The sequence below is a fragment of the Melopsittacus undulatus genome, chromosome 7 (assembly GCF_012275295.1).
Source record: "Melopsittacus undulatus isolate bMelUnd1 chromosome 7, bMelUnd1.mat.Z, whole genome shotgun sequence".
NCBI classification, from domain to species: Eukaryota; Metazoa; Chordata; class Aves; order Psittaciformes; family Psittaculidae; genus Melopsittacus; species Melopsittacus undulatus.
Genome location: NC_047533.1, coordinates 9888592 through 9910669, shown reverse-complemented (window position 1 = coordinate 9910669; position 22078 = coordinate 9888592). Strand labels below are relative to the sequence as shown.

The window sequence follows — 22078 nt, the reverse complement described above, 5'->3', positions numbered from 1 at the left end:
CCTTGCTTTTGCTAAATATAATTCGTATCACTTACCCGCTCTTCATAAGAAACGGCAGTTATTTTTCCTAACAGTACTTTTCCTAAATTCATCTTCACTTAATAGGGAAAAAACATTTCCTCAACACAGCAGCTTCTCAAAGATTAAACTAAAAAATTCAGTCCTGTTCCATGCCTGTACATGCCAGTAAAGTTTAAAAGCATTTCGTATGAAGTTCTATTTTACTCCCTTTATGTTACCCATAGCAACAGGCCAATGCAGGAAGCTGTGGTTCGTCAGGGATTCAGATTAGATCTCAATTATCTCTCACTAGAAAATCTAGATCATTTTATATAAATCATTCCAATCGTATTTTAAAGCGTTTCCTATAACAAATCAGGAAAATAAAATGACGATGAATTGTGTGATAGTCCTGTATCCAATAAAACAGATTTCCAAGACAGTTTTCAGGAAAACATTAGTTAATCACCCTAACATTAGTTATAGAAATATTTACATAGTAAACCACTATTTTCAGAGGTTTACATAATGCAAGCCAGAAAAAAAGTAAGACCTCAAATGGTCTATTCTGCTTAACTTTTCAGTGGTTATCACTAGAAATTGCTTGTAAAAATCCACAGCACAAGGAAACCTGGCATATTTCGTTAAAGCCAGGAGCAGCCCATTGTCACTAAAGACAAAATTCTCCTTCCAGAAACCAAGTGATATTCTCCCTTCCTTCCTTGCTTCCTGAGCCTGTGCTCAACTGATGTTAAGGCAGTTCTGTGCACAGCCCCTTAGGAACAGAGAGCAAAATAGGCTACTTGTAATGCAAGAGGGAAGTGCTATTAACTTGCCTGTGACAGCAGTGTCTTCAAAAGACTGTATATGGAAAGTATAAGATTTCATGAAGTTTACTGCTATTCACAAGTAAGTAGCAACAGCATCTAAACCATTCTTTGCTGTTATTATTTTTAAGCAATCAGAATACAATTTTCTGCTAAAAATAAACACCAGAATTGCAAACTGGGAATGATTAGTGGGCATTTTTATGCTAGAGGGATCTCCTTGAAGCCAAGGTGGACTTACTAGTAGTAGTTTAGGAAAGAGGAATCTTCTCCCTTCCTCAGTGCAGCACTTCCATACAGTTCCTAAGTTGAGCCCCTAATATAAAAACAACCCTAAGAAGAAGGAATATATTACTCTGAACTTGTATAGAGAGAAATGAAGCAAAAAAAGTCAAGAACCTTTACTCCAGATCTCACATTAAGACTGGTTTGCAAAAGACAGTCCAAGTCTGCACACATTCCTACTTTTGGGCTTAGGATGAAGAGACTTAGTTAACAGAAAAATTCAATCTTCTCAATTTAATTTGGAGTGATGAGAGAAGAAATTTTAAGCTAATTGCATAAGCATACTTTAACAAGCATTCCGGAGACATAAGCAAATTGCTGCAGTGGACAAAGTTCATTTTATGATTGATGACTTGTTTGAGTAGGCACACCACTGCACTTTTGAATGCTGTTTTCAACAAGAATTTAATACAGTGAAGAAATGCAATGGAAACAAATGGGTGGTCAGACAGGAAGGAGTGTGTTTTACAAATTATACCCTCCATTATTTTACTACTTAAGAAGCTAATGCCCTGTGATATTTCCACACTGCAGAGAAGTATTCAAATTGTATAATTCTATAAAAGAAAAATGTCAAGGCTGTTTACATACTGCATTTTGCTGGACACCAAACAAGGGGGATGCAAAATGTATTTTCAGTGTCAATACCTTAGCTAAACAGCAACACCATTACAAATATGCAGGTAACCAGGTGAATAATAATTCTTCCATTGGGTAAGTGAAAAGCATAAATGGATCAGGAATGCCTGGAGAACTTCCCTGTGAACACCTCTTTGGGTAACACAAAAAAGGACTCATCTATAGTTTTTACTATTTGAACGTTAACTCAACCTAAATCCGCTAGGAATCACCTAGAAGGACCAAATGTACTACCAGAGTTTTAATAGGTGAATATGTCCACCATAAGAGCAAAAGAATGACTAGGAGGAAAAAACCCTCCTAAAAATGCAATGGGATGTAGCTGCAAGAGTAGCAGCTCACCGGAGCAACTGCAATGAACATTGCTAGGAACGCTGTGGGTGGGCAATGTTTTATACATTCTAGGCACATGCACTTGGCATTATAAACCTAATAATCCTTTCATTTAAACAGACCTTTCAAGTTGTTGATTTTATTCCATTGAACTAAGCATTGCACATCCACATTTTTTCCATACAGTGACTCTACCAGCACCACAAACAAGCTCTACCAATTAGACAGTAGCAGTTAATGGTAATGGCTACAAAATGTCATGTGACTCTGAAAGGCCTTCAAAAACCTCAGATCCCTCTATATTTTCATTTTCACAAGTCATTTCGGCAGCTGCCAAATTCAAAATCTTGTGATTTTGCGTACCATATTTGTAAACCAGGCAGACAACTCAAAGTTCAAAGGTCAAAAGCAGAAGGAATGTTAATTTGCAAAGTTATTAATGGAAAGTGTTAAAATATAACACAACAGCTTTAAAAGCCTTGTTCAGATATACCAAAGATGACATTTGTAAACCCACATCCATCTGCTTATAGAAGGTAAACTGCTGAAAGGGGTAGAGACCCCAGATACTGCTGATCTGTTTTTCTCTTCTACCCTCCCTCCACTTCCTGCTCATATTTTCTTTTCTACATTTGTTTTCAGAGCAGAAAAAAACTAAAGAGAAAGGCAGAGTGACAGGAAGCCTGGATAAGATTTAACTTGTCAAAAGATTAATAGGATTTCATCTATCCCTGACTCCTAAAGAAGAATACACACACCAAACCCATCAGGCAACTAGAAAGAGGCAATCCCTTTGACCAGCTCTCAGTCACACAGATTCCTACAGTAAATTTTACACTGGCAAAATGCACCATCAAAAACCTTGAATCTCAACAAGTATTTCTTTTCTTATCTCATATTAAAGAAAGTAACAACTATTTGCATGAAAGAAAGAGAAAAAATATATATGTTAAGAGTGTAATTTATCTCACTGACCTTAGGTATGGAAATAAAAAGCAGGAGTATCAAAAAGCCTAACACAAGAAAACTTTGCTATAAGATGGGAGGGGGAGATTTTCCTAATTCTCCAAATTTTCTATAATCTGTCTAGATATATTAGATATATTTTTGTCAATGGTTTGTCAGCTACTCAATAATAAACAGATCCCATATATGCTACTGATTAAGAGGGAAGATTCTGTTATTTACAATGCTGCAGTTTCTTTCCATGTATTTTAAAGATAAAAGCCTTTTCTATTCCAGGAATATTGTAATGAAAAATGTTTTCAAGACAAACCATTTGGAATCTGCTTGTGTATAAATAACCGGAATAGAAGCTTCCTTGTCAAACACTTAAGAATTCCCACAAAATAAATTCAGTGAAAGGAATGGAAGCAAACTGCTGTTCCGGGTGCCCCCTGCTGTCTGCCTGCACCTCTGAGAGTGATGGACACATTTTAAAGTGACGTTCAGGAAGATTTGCCATCCATAAATGTACTCTAAAACCAAGTATTTGGCTTTTAAAGCAGTATTGCAAACTTTGAAAAACGCTTCCATATATCCTGATTGTAAATGGATTATAAAAAAATACAACTTTTCCAAAATGTTTTTGAAATAATTACTATTTTTATCCTTCTGTTGATCAACATTTTAAGGCAAATGAATTTTCTCTACTAATAAAAACATGTAGAAACAGTATAACTTGCACATCCAGATGGAAGGTGATTTGCAGCCCAATAGTAAATTAAAATCAAATTACATATGGTTAAGTCACAGGTAACTGAAACACATTAAGCCACTTGTGAATTTCTTACTACTACAGGCAGAACCTTTAAGAATCAATAGTTTTGAAGGAAAGCAATGTAAAACTAAGCATATAGCCTACTAATGTTTAAGTAAATAATGCATATATATCTTCCTGAGCTTTTCAACTGTTTCTTTCCCTTTTCATTTTAAAAAATTATAGTTTTGCTGCTATACTTGTAGCATTAAAGACATTTATACTCTGAGGCATATGTACTTAAAGATAAGGACTATAATGTAAAAAACTGATAATACAGCCAGTAAGTACCTTTACTTAAAAAAAAAATAAAGGATTTCTGAGCAACAAAAAGCTAAAACTCATCTGAAGTTTTGTATCAAAAATTTTGTATTTTACACTTTTCATCTATTTTCAGTTATTTTAATAATTCCTACCATCTGGATCCTGGTTTATCGGATAAAAAAAAACAGCTGGAAGAAAATGAAAAAATCACTGCAACTGCACAACGTAGGAAACACTGTAACAATTAAAAGGTTAACATAGCTATAACCTGACACTCTTGCTTTACAGAAACACGTGCAAGTGTAGTGAAAATTATGTGAAAGATTAATAAGTCTTTGTTAGAGAAGTATCTGTATATCTACTATACTCATTCCACACTTAAAAACAATACAGTGCTAAATAAAGATTTAAAACATGTCTATAAAAATGGTGTGTTAATTTAATAATAAAGCTTATACAGAAAGTCAACTTAAATACTTATACTTACAAACTTTGTCTCTTTAAAACCTCATTGAATCCTTAGAAGCATTATTTATCACATTTCACTGCAAGATTTCTTAGCTCAGTAGACCACTCATAAACCATATTCCTGTTTTCTGTTCGCTTTAGACAAACAAAACTTTATACTTACAGACACTTGACTATCAGTAAAAGTTTTCTCCATGTATAAATAGTTTAACAGCTCATTGTTAAGAAACAGTCCCTTCAACTTTATTATTACGTTCCTTCTGAACACATATTTACTTCTTCCAGAGTCCAGTAAAAAATGAGGCTTCTCTGTCTGTTGCCCTATCACCACCTCTCCCATTCTCCTCCCTCCCCAGCATATTCTCCGCCCTCAATACTGGTTCTGTATCTTCTCATCAAAAGGAACAGGCAGCTTTTAAAATGGTGTTTAGGCAGGTCCTGTGTAACAATAAAGCTTCTGTGAAGACAACAGCATGCTGCTGAGGAATCTGCTAATGTAAAATGCATTCGCTAAGGGCCTAGAGGACTCTGCCTTAAACGTTTGTCCAAACTTGTTTTAAGCTTTGAGTCAACATCATTTACTCCTCCAAAGTATTCTGTTTCTTAGTACATTCCCCTTTGATGAGTATATTATCTGAATGAATTAGGTCATCAATCCGTATTAAAAATACTTACAATATAAACTAAAAATATCTTTCAAAAAATTGTTAAAACTTGTAAGACTCACAGAGAATTTCTTTCAGTTTCTGGCATGTAGGTACGTGTCTCGGTATGATTACAATCACATGCATGCATATTGTGCAATCTACCCCATCCTACCAAAACGCTCCGCGTTCCTTTGAGTAAGCAGGGCATTGGCATTTACAAGGATTGTATTTCAAGTGAAACACGATTCTCCTAATTTTCAGTACCACACCTACCCTCCAGACAGAGCAGCAAAAGCTGTGTATTCTCAGAAAGAAACACACACACTTTCTGCCCAACAGATAATGCTCAAATACCATCCTTGCGTAGCTCCTCAGACCAGATGGAAGTAGAGGAAGGAATTTTTACTGTATTTCTTTAAGTATCAGAAGAACAGATGAAATGTTCTGATGATTTAATACTGTAGAAGCTCCATAGGTGACTCGGTTTTTTAAACTTCACTGGACTGATAAATCCATGAAAATTAAATGGTAACAACTCATAGCCAAGATCACAGCGTTTTAAGCATAGATATGGGGTAGGAAACAATTCATGCAGAGCTACAGTGCTATCATTTGTGCCATATGCATTCTGTGATTATACCCGAGAAATACCAATTCACTTCATTCAATGGGTCCTTAATTCATTCCCTAACACTGACCAGGTCTCATAGAACAAAACTCTCTCCTTATCCCCCATTAACAGACGACACGACAAAAAGACATACCAGGTAACAGGAAGAACAGCCAAGGGAGGGCAGGAACAGCGAGGCATGAATCCAGTCACCCAGTTCCTCATTGCCATCAGGGAATCGCATGGGCACGCCGTGTTGCAGCAGAAGTTTTAACCCGGAAAGCTGCAGATGCCCTCTCTCTCCAACAGCTCTGGCACGAGCAGTAAATGCTCTCAGAGCCCACGGCAGTTACACTGCACTAGGAGGTATTATGGTCTGTGAGCCCTTTACTTTACAAGCAAACCAGTTTACACCAAGTGAAAGGTAACTCAGCTTCCTGTGCCGAGAGGATGATCCGTAATCCCACGGTTAAAGAGAAGCTATGTCCATCCTTGATTCTAAGAACATAATCAGTTCAGAACATGGGTTTATCAAACCCAGGATTATGTTTCCAGCAGTGGCCACACATGGATGTCTACCAACAAGTAGCACAGGGTAACATACAGAACATATCCCTGACTACATTCTCCCAGACTCCAGGTATCTTTAGTTCAGGAGATCTGCTGAACCCGGCATGGCTTGTCTCCTTAATGATCCCCAGTGGCTCTCTTTTCCAAATACCTGTCCACTTTCCCCCCAGGACATGCAAATTTCTTGCATCCACAGCACTCAGGGATGAGGCGTCCCACAGACCGACTCACTTCCGGCATGAACAATTGCGTTCCTCTGTTGTTTGTTTTGCTCCTGGCTCCAGCTACCTTTAATTAATGGGGCTGACTTCTTATCCCAAAGGAGACAGGGAGAAGTCAATCCCAACTCCTTTTCCATGCCATCCATGATTTTGTACTCTTTCTGACAACTTTCTGAACATTTTCTACCTCTAATATAGCATATTTGAACTAAAGAGAGCAGGTGTGGGCAAATCAGAGATGTTTACAATGAAATAATTATTGTTTATATCATTATTGTTTATATTGTTTATCATTTTATCTCTATTCCTTCCCTCGTAATTCATAACACAGGACTGTTTCACTGCTAGTGTACTAAGCTGATGTTTTCATGCAACTCTCCCTTATAACTCAAAGACCTCCCTTATGAGAAGAAGCAACTCAGAGACATACCTATCATTTGATATAGGAAGCTAGGGTTATTTTGCCTCATTTACATTGCTTTACATTTCTCTGCATATATTTTCATCTGCCATTTTGTTGTCCAGTCATTCAGTCTTAAAAGAGCAGCCTGCTCTCATCTTCAGAGAATGTTGTTGGCCTTATTACCTTGAGTAACTTCACCTCACTGTTCACCTTCTTGGGAGGAGCTTTAAAAGCAACAAGTGTAACATAAGGTACTGAAGCAAGGGCCAGCCTCAAAGGGCAAATAATGTTGTGTTTCAGTAACAGACCCCAGTGCAGTAAACTCCTATTCTGCCCTAACATCATGTGCCTCATGAATTAGACCCAGAAAAGCAAGCAGTTTCAGTTAAAAGAGAGTAAGCCTGATTTTAAAAGAATACTGGGTACCAAAGGTTACAGAGAAAGACACTCTTGAGATACTGCCCACCTACCAGAAGTCCCAGCTCTGTGAGCAGAACCAAAAGGTTAGAGCCAAAAGCAAGGTCTGATAATTATATTACTGAATTAATGGATATGAGCCCTCTGCAGCTTCAGGTAGTTACTTTGACTTGTTCAGTGTGGCTGATCCTTGTAGTTCCACAAAAGTAACTGCAGCAGAGATGTTGACAACTTAAGAATTCACCTGTATCCGTTTAATTGCACATCTTAAGAATGGCAGTACTGCTGCTGACAAGAAGTAATGCCTGGTGCCTGAAGATTTATGCAGAATACAAGTTCATGTCTAGTTCCTGAAAGCATATACTGTGCCTCTTGTTCTATAACAGAAATCTGCTTGCGTTAGAGAGCCAAGCCCAGAGGCTATAACGCTTGGACAGCACTTGAGTGGCAGGGTCAGACAATGTACTGACTGCTTCCTCAGGGAGAAATTTCTCCATACAGTGCCAACGGTCTTTTCACAAAGGGGGACTGAATTCCCTATGAAATCCATCCTAGACAACACTGTTGACTCCTTATCAGGCACCAAAGTAAAGGATGAGCACTGCCATATGCACCTCACAGAGAAAGCAGAGATCAGATCTAGCCCTCAGCACATTCTCTGACTGCTCCACATTTTACATGCATATTTGCATGACAGATTTCTCCAGAATCTGAAATAAAGAAAATAACCCAAAGGCAGAAGAAAAGACTAAACAGTAAAATTATCAAGTATGGTCATTTTACCAATTACAACAACAGAAAACAAATCTCATTATTCTCAGGGTCTGGAAAAAACCCACACACGTTAACATTCTGGATTGTATCTAGAAATAAGTATCTCCAATTCACAATAAAGAGGTTGCACACAACTGTACTCATCTGTTGATCAAACTACCTTTGTCAAATACTTTATAAATCAATGGGAAAAGCATAGGAACTTTACAGGAAAAAGTCTACAAATGCAAGGAAGACTTAGGAACATATATTGGTAATCTCTTAGAAATTATGGTACAGTACAGAATAACAGCAAAGGCCTAACATTATTTCTATTGCCTAATCTGTGGGAAAAATATATGTATACTGCTAATATTTTGTTTTCTTTTTTGGGAGTAACAATGGATATAACTAAAGTACCTGGTAAGATCACACATGCCAAAGTAAAAGCCTGATGATCCTCTAGAGTATGCTGAAGAGTTTGAAATTCTTAATAGAGCAGTCTAGAGAACCAAATGTGAATAAAATATGCTGTTGGAAGTCTTTAAGACATACTAAGAATGATGACACCAAATAAAAATTTCTAAGGGATAACACAGGCATCATCCAGAATGAGATGATGATAACCCACATAGTGGCTGCACCTGTATTTGTCACATAAACAGCACCATAAGCTACTGTTATAGTTCCAAAGACAGCTGGTACTTTCTGGCCCCTATCATACCACCAAGCCCTCCCAGTCTCCTATCAATCACGTTGTTTGCATCCAAACTGCCTGCTGGGCACAGTGATGCTAGCTATTAGAGACAACCTCTAAACTAGGTCTGAAAATACATACTGGCCCAGGACAAAGCCACATAAATTACAACCCTAACAGTGTGACAGTACAACCATTGCAATCCCCTGTCTGATCAGTGTCCTGGCACTACCAGCACGGAAGGTAAACGACTCCAGCAGGACTGTAACAGCCAAAGGTCTGAACAGAGCAGAATGCCTGGCAGAAACCACTGGATGCTTTCAAAACCTTATAGTTATCAGCTTCATGATCACATACACTACAGTAATTCAAGGTAAATTGTCATAACTAACTTTCATTATTTAAAGCTAGATATTACAGTTTAAAAGGGCTTGAGCTATTATAGGAAGTGGCTGTAAAATCATTAAGCACATATCTTACACTTTGTACTGCCAGAAAAGATGACCCGTGACAGCACTCTAAGAAGCACAATCTGTCATTCATTGCTACTGCACCCACCAACACCAGACAAGTTCTAGCAAAAGGAAAACAGAAACAAAGACCCCAGACTGTGGTCACAGATCCATAGGGCATCCAAATCAGCAGTGTTAGGAGCTTGACTTGAGAATATCCGTATAGGAGACAGGAGTAGCCCTTTAATAGCCCTATAATTAGCATGCTAGAAATACAGAACTACCTTTTGCATACAGAAATGGAGATGTCATTCTTGCACACAGTTTTATTCATACTTGGCCTTTTCTCCATGTTCATAAAAGCAGACAGCAAAACTGTCAATTCGTCAGTTACATCTTAGATAAAAAATAGAACAAAATACATGCAAAAGATCCAATGCTTAAAGGGAGTACATAGTAGAACCTGTGTATACTGGAAGCCCATGGCAAATTATCATGGCTTAAAAAAAACAATGAAGCCTAAGACAAAATAGATGTTTTTAAATTCACAATTATAAGCTGAGAACGAACAGGACTCCTGATTTAAATCACATAATTATACTGGCCAGTGGTGGCATTATGGCGTTGGAGATGATCTAAGGACATCAGCAAAGCAAGCTCTGCAGGGAGAGTTAAATAGATAAATAGTTTTTATCAGACCAACCAGGGTCAGAAAAGTTAGGAGCATGTTTAGCTCTTCTTATCAGATTCTCCCAGTATACTAGTTGGTCTAATGCAAGCTATTATCTCCCTGTGTAAGCTTTGTCTGATTATTTAAATCAGTCAAACAAAGACAGGTACCTACTTAAAAACACATTATTAAGTCAAATGAGCATTTAGGGGGTTTTGCCACCCACAGATGCCAAAGCTAATATCCAGCAGAGACATGTCATTCATTAGTATAAAGCCATCATACCAAAGAGATGTGTTGTGTGCTTTCAATTAGCAGATGAAATGTAAAAAAAAAAAAAAAAATGTTGTTTCAGTAAAATTAACAAAACAGGGGGAAAAAATCAAGCATTATCATCTGAAATAACAGCTAATAATACTACATTATTAATGGTATTATTAAGAGAGAACATTCTACCAAAACTCCTCACACTGATTTTTAAAATCTGCCAAACATTCCAACTTTGAAAATATCACTAAACTCTAAAAATTTGCTCCAACAAATGTTCTTTTTCATATAGGATATAGCTTTAAGGTTTCCAAAATAGGGTGAAGACAAGAAGAAAAGCATCAACAGCCATCTATTTTGTGCTGGTATTTAGTTAGAAGAATTAAATAGTCTTTAATTTTAAAAGGATCTCTACATTGAAAGAGTATTTAACAATATTCAAAGACCGTGACACTTGTTTGCTGAAGATATTATACCTCTCAAGATGCTATTCTGCCTTACTTTTAAGCACAGAGTAATACCAAATGTACAAGTGCCACAGAGATTTTCAGGAAAAACAGCAGCTTTGAATGTTCTCCTTGTCAAGGAGGAACCTAAATTTGTTGACTTTGTGGGAATACTGCAAAGGTCCCCTCTTTTTACAGACCTCAAGAAAAATTAAAATATGAACAGAATGACCTATAGCTGAAAGTGTTAAAGAATCTGGTTCCAAAATTGTTAAAGAATAAAAGGATTACTCAGTCTAATGTAATTTTTTTACAAAGGCAATGTCCTAGTCTCTGCAGTCTCACAGATTCACATATAATGTATTTATAAATCCATAAATAATGTCTTTGCCCAGATAGAATAATGCAAGAGGAGAGCATTGGCACTTACCTACAGGGAATAAAAGTAGGAAGAAAGATAGGATCGTGCTCAGACACTTAAATAATCCTAAATCATGGCAAGTTTCAATCAGATTAAGCTACACCTTGCAAATATGAACCAGCAAACATGCTATAAAGTAAAATTGGTGGAAATCACAGAATTTCAATGTGGCTATTAATAGACACTATTTCGTAACAACAAACAAGCCACATAAGAAAATGTATTACTACACAGGAAATAGGAATCTGTTCTTAATGAAACCAGATTTCTTGTAATCTAATAAAAAGTTTTTAATGCATTTCTTGGGAAAACAACATAATTAAGGTATATACTAGACATGTTGATTTTCTGATTTAAATTCCAACTTACAAGACAGTCGTATTCAGCCTAGTGTGAAAAAGCACAACTTCCACAGTTCAGAAATAAAATTGCATGTTTTCTGAGACATTTTCTGTACCATTTTCATAGTATAACTGCACCCACTGACTTTGCCCTCTCATCCTATTTCAATCAATGCAAATTTAAAACACTCTTGTATACAGGTTCTATTAGTAAAAACAGTACCTAGAGGTTAATCCTACAAACTTGTCTGTTTTCTTTTATGCATACTACAGCTTCTTACAGGTAAGAGGAAAATGCTTAAGGTGAAGGCAACTATCATCAGAGCTAATTCTAACCTGATAAGAATATTGTCTGGGAATGTATAGCCAGCCATAATCTAATAGTTTAAAAGAAAAATCAAATGTTTTCTTTCAATTATTTGTTTTATTTCTTAAAATAATATATATTAATGTGCTTTATTCTTGCATAGATTAAATAAACTGCAAAGAAATCACGCCACCTTATGGCAGAAGACAGCAGAACCGACGGCTGGTATTCCACACACCACAGCTCCCAGAATGAGAAGAGGAAGTTCATGCTTTCACAAAAAATCCAAATACAGCCTTCTTCAGACCCATAAGCAAATGCAAAGTGTTCAGCATATGCCCATAAAAGAAACTACATGGAACCTACTTATACTGCTCAATTTAGAAGACTAAGTTAGATGCCAGCAGGAATCAAACCCACAAGCTCAAAGAAGCATATTAATTTCCCAAGTTCACGTTTGGGTTAGTACTTTATCCATTCTGCTAAGATAACTAGGAAGAACACAAAAGCAAACAAGTAGCCTATATAATACGTTCATAATCATTATTCCAAAGGTGGAGTCTCTAAGAATTTCCTGGTATTGTTGTTTCTTCTTCCAGCAACTCTAAATAGATGGTCTGGAATAATCTAAACACGTACTAACAACATTGTGTTCTAGCACACTTAGTATAACAGTACTTTGGGAGAGTGCTGCAGTACCAATGTTGAAGTTAGAACCAAAATCAAAACAGCTTAAAACTGTTTGATTTATGGAGTTTTTTTAATTCTTCTCTCGATTGATATTTCTCCTGGTGGCTAGGATATCAGCCTCTTATGGCATGCAGAAGGAAAAAAGAGACTTCAAAGTCAAAAGAAGCTACTGACAGAGAGCAGTCCACACCCAAATAGTTACATGTAGTAAGGGCAATCATCCAAATACAAATTTTAATACAAATTGCTTCCTGTCCGATTCACATCCTGACCTAGAATGTAAGTTTCCCCATCCAAAGTAACAGCTCTAAGAGCTAGGACACTGCGTAACAGAGAGAGCCTCTCAATTCCTCTCGTTCATGTTCTTCAATTTATATACATTGCTGAATACCAACTAAAGCATAATGGAGAAAAATTGACTTTTTAGGCCAGTAACTATAACACATCTTTGAAATTAATGGAAAGTATCAAGTCCCTATTATAATGAATATTTATGTATGTAAAGCAGCTCCAACAACAGAAATTAAATTATATCCTTGGTGTTTAAAACACTTTCTCAAATACAACATGTGCACATAAATCTGTATGAAATTTTAATCTGGAAGAACATATTATGAACTGGTTTTCCTATTGCACATGAATTACTTGCACTAGGCTATTAGATATTCTGAGAGGATTCTCTCCTACTGTGATCAGAAATTCTGTCAAAACTAGTAATATATAGTAACAAGCTTTTTTAATTTAGAAGAATCACCATTTTCTGATTAAGAAAGATGTAACTAAACCGGTAGGTCCCAAACAGCTTTATCCAGAGGATCTTGCTCTGTTAAAGTTATGCACTTACTGCACTGAAGTTATGAGTGCAAAGAAAAGACAAAGTATTTTCCATTACTAGAAAAAAATGCAAGACACTTAAAAGCTTCAGACAAGAAGATAGAAATAGACCACAATGAAAAACACTCTTTAAAACATATGAGAAATAACTAATTACAGTTCTTACCTGCATTCCCTAAGCACACCAAAAGATCCTTCCATATATTGTCTTCCCTAAAAATCCAGTGCCCTGAGCTCCCCTTTAGTTCAGTGTCAGTGAAATGCCGTTCTTCCTACATTTTCCCACAGCAGGAAACTCAGAATATCTCCTTCTTCCCTCCACCCATCACAAACACTTTTTAAACACCTCCTTCCCATGTAGAGGACTTACTGTGCCACATTCCCTCCCATGCTGAAGAGAGGTATAATCTGTATTACATGGCTCCTATGCCAAGAGCTCTGCATATATTTTTGTTTCTCCCCAACCACAAACCTCCTTTCAAGATAAGCATGACAAAGGGGTAAGGGTAAAATTCCTCCATTCACCTTCACATCACTACAGGTCAGTTTTTTCCAAGGAAGCACACCAGAGAAGAAGATATAAAGAAGCCATATGCTTACAGCTGGTTGAACAAGGCTTTTAGCAGAGCAGCTTTTTAAATTCAGATGGTTTTTCATTCTTTGTTTTTACCAAAATTGACAAGGTTTGGCCATTAAGGCTCAGGCATCAGCTGATGTTATACCACATGTGAAACAGCATTATAATATTACATCAGAGGCCAAAAATCACCATACCCAATGACCAACACCAAGTAGATTAGAAATTCCCTTTTATTAACTGCTGACATATAAGAAGGAGAAACATATTTAAGTATTTTTAAAAACTTTTCCATACTCAGTAGATAACATTCTTAGGAAGTTATATGAAGAGCCTGGTCCAGAAACAAATTTAACCCCCCAAGATTTCCTTAATGTAATGATCATTAGCTGAACAAAAAACTAGAATATAATAAAGCATGAGCATTTGATTTTTTATATGATACCATGACATGATTTCTAGGATATTATGAACGTTTTGATCAGCAAAACTGTATTGTTTTGCTTTAAATGACCAGCTGTGATCACAGAATCATAGAATAGTTAGTGTTGGCAAGGACCCTTTCCAATGAAAGATCATCTAGTTCCAACCCCCCTGCCACGGGGATGGACACCTCACACTGGACCATGTCACCCAAGACTCCAACCAAACTGGCCTTGAACACTGCCAAGGATGGAGCATTTATCACTTCTTTGGTAAAATAAAGTCAAAGTTCCTCACAGAAAGAACGGCTGCTGCTGGCACTAAGTTAAACTACTAAAGAAACACTGGAAAAATCAGGTGATACATGAAACCTGTATTCCCCTCACCTAAATGCCATATGATGATTAGTAACTTTATTACACTACAGATAATACTTTCTCTCTTTAATGATCAGCATTAACTACTGCAGGTTCCTCTCTAAGACTTACTGTAAGTTTTAAGTGAAAGTTACTTACCTCAAGGTCATCCAGGGAGCGAGTAATACTAAATCGCTTAGATCTTCCAAATGATCTTCGAACAGAAGAACGTGGGGGAGGAGCCTGATTTAATCCCATTGGGTGTCCAAATTTTGCACCCTGAATTAAACAGAAAATATGTATTATTATTTTACTTATTCAGCTTTAGTACATTGCTGATCATAGTGACAGCACCTGAATTGTAAGCATTGATAGGTACAGAATTCCAAGGAGATGGATTGCAGACCTGTAAGAGGACCACAATTTCAACACAAGCTGGTCACTTCCCATGCCCCTGCAAAATCAGGTATTGACTTTTCCAGTATCAAGTCAAATATCATAAATATTCAGCATTCAGTTACTGTATAAACATGAGTCATCAATTAGGTTGCTAAAGTGTACATATGCTACATGTCAGTATTAATAGAGATGGCTTAATTAAAAACAAGACAATCCTAAGCTCTTCACTGTCTTAACTGAAAAACATGGACAATGACAAAATATGTGTCTTTCTATAGGAAATTACCATCCTAGAGATCATCTCACCCAGCTGCTGTTAGAATCTTTCTCCACACTTCTAAAAATCCTACTTTTGCTACTTTTTTTGTCTTTTAAAAACACTTGCTAGTGTGAAGTCCAACATTTTAAATCACACAGTACAAAATGCAGGAACTTTTATTCTGAAGAAAGAAACTGCCTCACTTGGATGTTCTATGACTAGAACTGGTGCTGCAATAATTACATCTAATGGCTTTCTCTTTTCCCCGTAATAATACTCTTCCTCTTTAAAGAGTCACCAGATGTCAGTTAAGTTATGACAGCTCAGCATGTACGTATTTGGCTTATGCCAAATGGCAAAACGTAAACTTAAACTGAAGAGTAGGCACATAGTGACTGGTGCTAAGCAGATGTACATAAACTCACTGCATTATGAAAACTTGTGATTATGTGCCTGAAATTTTGGATTCCTTTCACTGTAACTCTCAATGTAAAGAAAATTCCTTCCTGCCTTCTGATGCTTTTTTGCTTTAGAAAGTAAAGGTTTTTAATTCAGAGTAAATTTTCTTCTATTTCATTTCAGCATCTTTCTTCATCACAGTAAGCTTAAAAATGCATTTGTCCTTTTATAATTGCTTATTAAATTTTGTATTTGTGTTTTATTAAATTTTATATTTGTATTTATTTCTTCCTTTGGGCAGGTTGCTGTGCTCTCAATTCTGAAATACTTTAGTATCCCTTTGATCATTTGTTTGAAAGTCTATATACATCACAGTAACCAAAAGGACAATCATAAATTTCATATTCTTCTAATCTCATGCAAATGGTGAGTAGGGAAGAGCACTGAAAGTATTATAAAGCCTTCTTACTGCAATTTAAAAAAGGGATCCAGCAGAAGGTATCTGCTTGTTTGCTTATTCCCATGGAGTAAACACTACTCTTTAGCAACAGGGCTCTGACTGCCACCAGTATTCACAACACATTCTGTTTACAAGCTCTCAGAAATGTCAGGACATAACACAGCATAGAGGAATCTGGATCCCAAGTATGTAGCAGGGTTCAGCACTGCAACAGGCTGAGACTCAAACTTCATTCAGTATTAAAAGTGGTATATTTTTATATGAAATCTCAAAATCTCCTTCCCTCCCAATTTTCAATTTACTATGGGGTTTTATTAATTGGTTGAGAAGAAAACTGGGCAGTTTCTGAGATGAAAAACTCAGAATTTGGCAACTAGAGATTAGCTTCTGAGGTTTTAAGAAAATATTTATAAAGTACAGTATAAACAAGGAAAGATGGCTTTTGCTAAAATGATCAGCCACATGTGTGGTAAGGAAAGATGCTGTCAATGTTCACAGATAGCACCACAGGAATGAGGATAGTTCCTGGGTTTTTGAGCAACTTTTCAAAGTTCATCCAGGCGGATACCACTGAGGTGGCTCACACTTGGCTCAGACCTTATAGTCACAGAAGTCTTTCCTGTCTGAACTGAAAGCTTATAGCTAATGCAGTAATCTGTGTCCAACAGTGAACTCCACATTAACCCCTGACTAAATTCAGCAGTATCCATTACTATTACAGCATAACATACCAAAACACTAACACGGTTCCTCCTGGTTATATTCCTGTTAAAACAGCATTAATACATGTGTATTAATCACTAGATATCACTTGTCGAGTACGACCGCACTAGTTTTGCATTCTTTAAGTTTTTAATCTATGAATTAGTAAAAAAAAACCTATCAGACTGCAAACAGCTCAGCAAATTCTAAGACAGGTGAAATTAATGGCATCGTTAGTGCAAGTACAACTGCTATTTTGAAACTAATAAACTGGTGTAACTATTACTGGCTTGATGGTCTTTCATGTATTTCTCAAAATAAGATGCATCCCTCAGAGGACTTCATCTTTCATAAAAGAAAAATGGTGAAAGGAAACAAAGGCAAAACACTATCAATAACAGTCAGATCTATTTTGAATAACAAATAGACTTTCACTTTTCTTTCTCATTCAGCTCAAAAAGAATACAAACCCTCCAGTGTATGTTTGAATACTGGAGATTGCTGTATACAATTCTGGAAGATTAAAACATACAATCAGAGAACACACACTCAAAAAAAATCTTGAAACAGTAACATTACAAATTGGAGGAAGAGGAGCAAATTGCCTGAAGACAAATCTAATTAGATTCCACTGAGAAGCAGATTTTACATAAGATTAATTATCACCAGATGCCCCATTTTAGAAGCAAATGCTGCTTACCTATTTATAGTCAGAAACATAACAAAGAGAAAGAGTGGACAAAAATACTTGCAAATTGTGTGGTAATAGGAAAAAAATAGCAAATTAGTATCCAATCAAAGTTTTTATTTACAGCTTTTGATATTCTTATACAAAACTCACTACTAAACACTGTATTTAATGGTAAAGATAAGACCAGGAAAAAAGAGACATTGAGACTAAAACGGTGCTTAAGAAACAATTACAAAATCTAAAAATTCATTGAACTAACCATTTCCCCAACCCAACTTTGTTTTCCCCCACAACTGCAATTAGGAAAATGTTTTCAGCTGACAAAAAAAATCTCTTTCTTGCTCGGAAGAATCAAATTAATAATCTAGGAAATTAGGACATTGCTAAAAAAGAAAAAGGAAAAGACTGCAGTTCACAAAGTATTTAATTTTGTGGTAATGATGCTGAGAAGTCTCCCTTTTCATCTTTTCTTGACTCTATTCCAGACATTCAGACTGATCTCCTTCTGCAGATCAGTCTGAAAAAGTGCCTTGTATACACACATGGACACAAATAAAGAACTGTGTACCTTAAGCAAATAACAGCATCAGTTTGGCAAATGGTTTTCATGGGACTTTGAAGAGCTGGAAATAAAAGCTTCTAAGACTTGAAGACAGAACCATTGCAACTGTAATGTACTAATCAGCATGCCTAAAGAAATACAAAGTATTTGACCAAAAAGATATTGCTTGTGCAATGACTGGTATTAATATAAATTTTGCAGTCTATTAGCTATAAAAAACCATACTTCTAAAAGCCTTTATTACACTATTAAAGAGATACTAAAAAAACATTAAATGGACCTAAAAAAATTTCAAAACACTGCACTACAGGACCAACAAAAAGCTGTTCTGTTCATTGTTATCTCCCAAACTAAAACACTGAAATTTGACAAATCAACATTGGGCTGTGGGTTTTTTAAACACAGATTGCCTGTAAACCTTAGAACTACTTACTATCATATCATTAATATTCTATTCTGGAAAAACTGTGTTGCTGAATCTATAAAATAAAACTCTAAATAAAATAAATAAAGCTCTAAAAATAGATATTCAAGAAAATCTATGTCCTTTCACAAAACTGTATTAGAAACTAAAGTCCATCTGATATTTCACTAAGTCTCTTTATTTTAAGAATCCAGAAACAAACAGAAAAGCACAGAAACTTGTGAAAACAAGTTAATTAGTGGAAAGCATGTGCTACAGCAAGACATCCTTTGCATTTTGCAATACTGATATTTACAACCCTGCTACTACTATTATGGTGAAAGTACAAAAGAGCATATCTCTAAAAGTCTTTATCCTGTTATGACTTGGCAGATGGAGAGGAAAAACAACAAAGGATTAAAGGAATTAACACACTGATGATCTAAAAAACAACATTTCTTTCTATTCTTATAACAAAGTAAAAATTATGAACTAGTTTGGACTGAAATACCAGTTAGACATATAAATCGTAAGAGAAAAGCAGGACAATTAATGGGTCTGCATAATTTTATTTTAACGTACGACTAGATCACCCCTTTTCCTTAGGCTAATAGGAAGTGGCAAGTGCAAATACATTTCCCTAAATTAAGCATCAATCACTGACCAAACTGTAGTCCTTCCCTTCAAATGCATATTTTTAATTATTTTTATTTAACTTTTAACCTGTTATTTGGCCTTGTAGAAGAGCTACCTCCTAATCTACTTGACAAGAAAAGCATTGAAAACAAAAGTCCACATGGGGGATGGACATAGCAGCAGTTTGTGAATGTGTCCAAGTTAGAACAGTTTATGTCTGGTAACAGGAAAGGTTTACAAGAAAAGTACAAATCAGAGAGTGGAAAACATTGTATTTCCTGTACTAGAAGACGGAGTGAAGAAGCATATGGGCTTATGACAGACTGCAAACAGTGGGAGAGAAAGTACAAAAATGTTTCAATACAAGGTGACTTGCATAAATCTAGTTATTTAAAGTTATTTAAAGACAGAAAGAAAAAGTAATTCTGATAAACAGGTTAGGTTGAAGTTCCATATAGTATTATTTTGAGCAGTTGTGCCAGCTCTTTGCATGTACCTCTGACCACTCTTGCAGTTCCCAAAATGCAGCAGGCTCCCCCCTCACCTCCAATAACAATAAATTGTAGTTTACAAAATGAAATAATCCTGTTTGTAACACAGATCCACAGACAGTCATGCTAACACAACTGATGTTGCTCCCTGCCAATCCAGCCTGAGCATGGCAGGAACTCTTTAAGTTGGTACTACCAAGGAATCACAGAATGGTAGAATAGTTAGGGTTAGAAAGGACCTTAATATCGTCCAGTTCCAGCCCCCCTGCCATGGGCAGGGACACCTCACACTAAACCATATCACCCAAGGCTCTGTCCATCCTGGCATTGAACACTGCCAGGGATGAAGCATTCACAACTTCCTTGGGCAACCCATTCCAGTGTCTCACCACCCTTACAGTAAAGAACTTCTTCCTTATATCTAACCTGATCTTCCCCTGTTGATGTTTGAACCCGTTACCCTTGTCCTACCACTACAGTCTCTGATCGAGAGTCCCTCTCTGGCACCCAAAGAAATGCAATGTGAAACTATGATAGTCAACATGATACTCTAACCTGAGCATGAGTGCACGGAAGGAGGCTGATGAAACCCTATCAATTATTCAGAACCCAAAGAAACCAAACACCTTTAGAAAGCATCTTCAACTGCCTTAAAGAAATTCCCAGCTATAGATATAAGCTCTATCATGCTCTTTCTTATTCTAGAAAATGCACTTATCAAGTATTGCAACTCTGAACAAATTGTCACGCTTAACAACCTAAAATTTCCATTTTGTACTACACAGTCTTTGTATCTTTCCACAGTTAAACATATAATGTCCTCTCATTCAAATACCTGGATGTTATATATATATAATAAACAATTATACTCCTCTCCTCTGTTTTAAAGCTACAGGAGCAGGATGGAGGTAGCAAGGAAAGGAGACTCGCAGCTCTGGGATTACAAGGGGCTAAGGAAGTGGGAGATTTTTGCTAGGTGCTCAAGCATCTTTGACAATGACAAAATGCAGGAAGCTGGCAGCAAGAATCAAGAAATGGGGGAAAAAAGGAGAAAAACTGTGAGGCCTAGGCCAGCTTTACAACATCTAACAAATTTAATCTCTTAATGGAAAACACAGTACTGTTTGTGACCTTGAGAGGAAACTAAAGGGCCTGAATCTTATGGGACAGAGATTTTGGCTGCTGTTTGGAAAAGCAGGAAGAAGGAAAGATAAAATATACAAGGAAGAGGGACTAATCTAAAGAGTTAGAAAAAACATTAACAAGCCTGATCACCTGCTTTTACAGAAGGATGCTTTCACACGCTTTCACAACTGTTTCACAATGAAATCTAATCTGACAAGTTTCACAGGCATGAGTAAAATAATCGTTTTAAATGTTTGTGGAAAAAAATAAATAAAAAAGTGATTGAATGACATGAACAAACTTATAAGAGCTGTAAAACAAATTAAAAATACCTCGTGACTGATATCTAGTAATTTGTATAGAAATTGTTTTCTCCTCCTGTGTAGGTAGAACAAGTCTATCATTTTGTGTCCTGAGCATTTAAGAGAATACCAAAGCACCAAGCACATGTCAGAACAGTCTCATAAAACCACTTGCCAGCTGGATTAGAAAAATTCACCAGAACAACAGTTCATGGAGTCTTATACAACCCAGTTAAACCCTGCTTAAAAGCAAAACAACCATCACTACTCAGACAGCAACTGGCCATCCTGCTCCAGAGTCAAATCCCCAGATAAGCATCTCCCTATATTAAAAGGTCAAAGAAATTAGATTCTTTTAACAAAAACATTGTGTCTGTACAAAAAGTGTCAATTTAAGTACTGATTCTGATTAATTGCCTCTAAAAGAATGTAACAAAAGGAGGGTGCTTTTATTAACAGATTTTATTGGGGAAAAAAGGAACAGCACCATTTAAAAAGCCTCAATTTAAGGAGCTCAACTAATACAGAATTTTCTACTTTTTATGTGCCACAGAGCTTAATCACACTAACCATAAAATTATCAAATTAGTTTGTCCTACTCCTATTTCATCATTAGGGACTGTAGTGATAGGACAAGGGTAATGGGTTTAAACTAAGACCAAAGAAGTTCAGATTAGGCTAAGAAGTTCAGATAAGGAAGAAGCTCTTTACTGTGAGGGTGGTGAGGCACTGGAACAGGTTGCCCAAAGAAGGCAACCCAAGGCCAGGCTGGACAGAGCTTTGGGTAACATGGTTTAGTGTGAGGTGCTCCTGCCCATGGTAAGGGGGTCGGAACTGGATAATCTTAAGGTCCTTTCCAACCCTGACTATTCTATTATTCTATTTTCAGCTATTAAAGCTTTTAAAAACTCTCACTGTTTTTAGGTTTAGACTCTATGACTTTGTATGGTAAAGCACATAACAGTTCAGAAT

At 36.4% G+C, this 22078-nt stretch overlaps 1 protein-coding gene across 5 annotated transcripts in view; it reads right to left on the bottom strand.

Moving 5' to 3' along the window:
• Positions 1-22078, bottom strand: part of RGS12 (regulator of G protein signaling 12) — an 89262-nt gene that overhangs the window by 50238 nt on the left and 16946 nt on the right. For 3 of the 5 annotated variants that reach the window (XM_005148514.4, XM_031048369.2, XM_031048370.2), the window contains exon 3: positions 14837-14956. In XM_005148514.4, the coding sequence (XP_005148571.1) occupies positions 14837-14956 (120 nt within the window). Of the gene's footprint in view, positions 1-4738; positions 4868-5986; positions 6351-14836; positions 14957-22078 lie in introns of those variants that run through there. The other 2 variants (XM_031048371.2, XM_031048372.2) reach the window with 2 other exon arrangements.